The 4,564-nt window shown below is 39.4% G+C and overlaps 1 protein-coding gene across 1 annotated transcript; it reads right to left on the minus strand.

The window, feature by feature from the left end:
• Window positions 1-1,785, minus strand: LOC132549096 (uncharacterized). Its single transcript, XM_060213015.1, has one exon. The coding sequence runs from the start codon at window positions 1,783-1,785 to the stop codon at window positions 1-3; it is 1,785 nt and encodes a 594-aa protein (XP_060068998.1).
• Window positions 1,786-4,564: the final 2,779 nt, after the last annotated feature.

Below are 4,564 nucleotides of genomic sequence, written 5' to 3' on the forward strand. Positions count from 1 at the left end.
TTAATGACAGTAGCAATAAGGCCGAAGATGCGGCGCCGATTCCACAATACAATCCGCATTGTGTCCATATTTATTGATACGGCTTATCTGCCGTCCATTCACCACGAATTCACCACTCGATGTGTGATTTACACTAGCTTCAAATGTTCCATTTCCAGGAATGGTGACAAATGTCACCTGGTATATTTCATTAACATCTTGTTTGAAATCACCAAATTGGGGAAAACGACCGTCTTTGTCTACACTCCCTTTGTACTTGAGTACATCGTTGTCTATGCCAAACTTAAAGGCATTTTTAATCTTGTAAAGGTAAAGTTCGCTACAATTAGGTCTGAAATTACTTGTGTGCTTATTTATGAACTCTATCACTTTTGAAACAGCAATTATGATTTTTGGAAAGTCAACAGATACTTCTGTCCATTTAAGACATGCACACCAATGTGGCTCAATACCAGCTACTGAACAGGTTCTATCTAGTGGCATTGGTCTAAATAAACTAATCCCTCTTGATGTTTGACCTAAATTGTTTTGTTCAGTTCTCTTGAGATCAAGAATATCATGAAACGTTTCATGTATATCGAAAGGAGTAGTTAACTTTTTCGAATTTGACAGAAAATTTTCATGAATATCCGGATATTTCGCTTTAAACCACGGCGGAAATCGCAAAGCAAAATAAGGAAGTCGCTCTTCTAATTTACCTTGAAATGTCTCGCGTATATCCGCGAATCTGGAGCCATGGTCACTCATAAGGATTAAAATTGTATTATTTAAATACGCCTTGTCATTCAGAAACTTCAGCAAAGCTAGTAAGTCGACATCTGCCCATTGTAAGTTGTTCGGACTTGCATGACTGTATTCGGAATGGAACCCGAATATAAACTTGAGTTTGTGTTCATATTGCATAAAACTGTCTCTTACCCAATCAAGCATGATTTTATGCCTCGGCAGAGATCCGAGACAGTACGGCTTGTTATGGGGGTACAATTTCTCAGCTACCAAATAAAATGGGCGCATGTAATGGTGTACAGGCTGATGTTTAAAGCCCATCATACGGAGATTGAATGTGCCTATGTGTGCCATGTCTTCTGCCCAATGGGTAACGTATCCAGCAGTTTCAAAATCTTTCCATATCCATGGATGTCCATCTACCATTGAAGCGTTCGGATGTCCTCGGCGAGATTCGGGAAGTTCCGATTCTGTTTTACCTGTCAGTAACGGCAGTAAGGCCTGGGGAGTGCCGTCTCCGACTATGTTGTAACCTTCCAACTCGACACCACCAAGAATATTTCGAAAATAATTTCGACTTTTGGGCAGTTTTCTTAACCAAGTCATTCTAGAGACACTATCAAATCCCAACATCAAAACATTTAGTTCCATTGACTTTGTGTCCTTTACATTTCTCTTAGGAGCTGTTGAATTACGTGTAATTGTTGCATGGATGTTCACATATCTGGTTTTGTTAGGAGATAAACAGGATATTTTAAAGAAATCGGAAGGAGCCTGCATGACTTCTTTGGTCATTGGCTCTCTCCTGCCAGTCACCGTTATGTTATCGTTTCCAGGTTTGCGCATCACTGCAGCAAACTGACATTTGATGTCCCCATGTAGTTTGCGAGCCTCACGTGTTATCCAAAATGTTCCATTTTCCACAGCTATCCAATTTTGTCTGCTGTCACATACCAAGTCTGGCACTTGATAGAAGAAACCTACAACAGAAGGATGAAAAGGTCGAAGGTCAGGTTGGACGCAGACTTGTTCGGAAACATTTTGTATGTTGAAATCCATCGTTGCGTAGTCGTCGAGAAAACTGCCCTCCATGTAATCAGTCCCTTGAGATGTAAAAAAGTGTGATTTCATAGCGTGCCAAGTAAGGTATAATATCAACACAATAATAAACGCTGGCCACTTGTATCTATGACATACAAGCCTTATGTACGAGTTCATGAAACACAAATAAGCCATTATTGAAATATTCCTGTATTGGTATGTTGCGGCAGGTTTTTATTTGTTTCCCTGATTTTGATCAATATTTTCGTTTTGTTTAGACGGTTATAGATTTTATATTTTGTTGTGTATCAGTGCTATCTGTCAGTTAACAGTAGCTTTCTTTTGCTAATTGCTGCATGTGACGATAGAAGGGCTCACAATCACTGGCTCACAGAAATATCCGAATCTAGCTATTTCCCGCATGCATTCTGTAAAATCCCTTGAATAATGCCCATGCTACGCCTTATTTCACACTTTGCCGTCACTTGTTAATGTTGCTTCATTTACGAAATAATTTCCTCATACCGGCATTATGCTGTTCGCCTGAAAAGAAAGTGGTCACAAATATGTAGACATATTTACAAACTTACATGTCAAGGTGAAGAGTATCTATAAGGTTCATGAATCAGTATATTAGTGACATGCCTTACAAGTATCACAACTAGGAATTTACATTGAAACTCATTTCCAATAGTTCATGTACTGCTAATAACAACAGGTAAATTGTATATTGGCTATGACATAAATGTATATTTTGTACAACAATGTACGTGTATGTTGTCGTTTCCATAGTTTATCGAGTCACTACAAGTATATAATTGTGAAATTTATAAGGCGGCTATTATTTATACGTTCTCGATCTGACCAAACCGATATTGTATTACGTAAAGAGATCATGACTGAACACTATCTCTTAATATTACATTCCACAGTATAAATTGCCTGTTTGATCATTGGTATTTTCCTTTTTCTGGAGCTGGTATTTTATGCGACTTTCCTCATGGACTTTCTTTTGTTATTTTGATTTACAATATATTCATTTTTCATGTTTTCCTCTTTCTACTTTCACGCTTTTGGTTGTTCAACGGAGTAATGTGTTTTGTATATGTGGTAGCACACGTCCCTGTCTACAAAATCTAGGATCATCTAACGTCAAGATAGTGCGTGTGTGGAGTCAAGAGTGTACACGTGCGTCTGTAAGACACAAATTGAATGCCCAATAGTACAATCTCGTTCTAGCGTAGCCCTTCAAGGCGAAGTGTTCTGTTATCTTTATTTTTTGTGAAATTTCGCCGAGACGTCTTTAGAGTTGCTTTTGTGTGTTTCTAGGCAGGCCTTCTATCGATTACCTGTTTTGGTGTCTGTTAACCATTTTTCATTGATTCTACCGGCACTCTGGCATGCCGTGTGTCGTGTGTCAGTGTGCAAGCACGCGCTTTTAGTTATACGTATTCATCTGTATTAAAACTAAGACGAACGTGAATGTGACGCAATGAAACATATGTATTATCGGCTCAAGTTTGTCGTGTATTTCACATCAATCATATATAATAATTTCATGAGCCGACAATTTCTTCTCCAAGCGAGTACAGAAAATGGGCGTTGAAATGATCATCTTTCTAGACATCTGATAACGCAGTATTAATCTATATATACCAATAGCCTAACTCTTTCTTTCATTTGTGATGGCGGTCACTGTCCTTTAAATAAAGGGATTATGTTGTGATAGTGTATTTTCGCATAAAGATGTAACTACAGTGTACCTCACCATTCCCACAAATGTCATTCATGGGAACAAGAATTGTGTGCCAATGAATTACAAATGGACAAAAACAATACGCATTATGTTGTAACATACTTACGATATAGACAGGCGCAACCTACACTTTACCAAAATAAAACCACATACTCACATTGGTATATCACAGCGGTCAATTCCACTTTCAGCCAAAGGAGATGATATTGACACAGTTCTGTAGTCTGTACACCAAGCGTATTTATCTATTTCTAAACATCTCACACGACACACACTATAGCTGTGGGAGTTTCCGCCGTGAAGGTCGACCTAGTGAATGTCATTCTGCTGCCGCCCCTCCGCCAGAGCGTCACTGGTATCACACAAGAAGCGCTCTCTGTGTTAAAAGTTTCTATTTTCCTGTGTTTCTTGATACTAGATATTTTGTTCAGGCTTAAGAATACAGAACACTCAGACAGGTTCAACGTTGTCTTGTAAGATGACTGGCTTTATATTACGGCGGAAAGGCCAAGCCTCATATTCATTTGACGAAGCAAACCACCCTCGGGACGCACGATTAGTGTGAAGTTATGATAATGATATATTACGATACTAACCTACCGGTATGTATTACTCACATATAAAGTCCAGGAACTGCTTCGTCTGGAACTTACGAGTACAGCCGGGAACTACAATCTAGTACTCATATATAAAGTCTGGGAACTGCTTCATCTAGAACTCACGAGTACAACCGGGAACTTCCATCTAGTACTCACAAGTATAGCCGGGAACTTCCATCTAGTACTCACGAGTACAACCGGGAACTTCCATCTAGTACTCACGAGTACAACCGGGAACTTCCATCTAGTACTCACAAGTATAGCCGGGAACTTCCATCTAGTACTCACAAGTATAGCCGGGAACTTCCATCTAGTACTCACGAGTACAACCGGGAACTTCAATCTAGTACTCACCAGTACAGCCGGGAACTTCCATCTAGTACTCACGAGTACAACCGGGAACTTCAATCTAGTACTCACGAGTACAGCCGGGAACTTCCAT

Source organism: Ylistrum balloti, unplaced genomic scaffold (assembly GCF_031769215.1).
Source record: "Ylistrum balloti isolate Yb309-2 unplaced genomic scaffold, AGI_CSIRO_Ybal_v1 Utg369618, whole genome shotgun sequence".
Classification (NCBI taxonomy): Eukaryota; Metazoa; Mollusca; class Bivalvia; order Pectinida; family Pectinidae; genus Ylistrum; species Ylistrum balloti.

Bases quoted from the DNA above. Each gene is read 5' to 3' on its own strand.
- LOC132549096 (XM_060213015.1), bottom strand. From the start codon at position 1,785: ATGGATTTCAACATACAAAATGTTTCCGAACAAGTCTGCGTCCAACCT.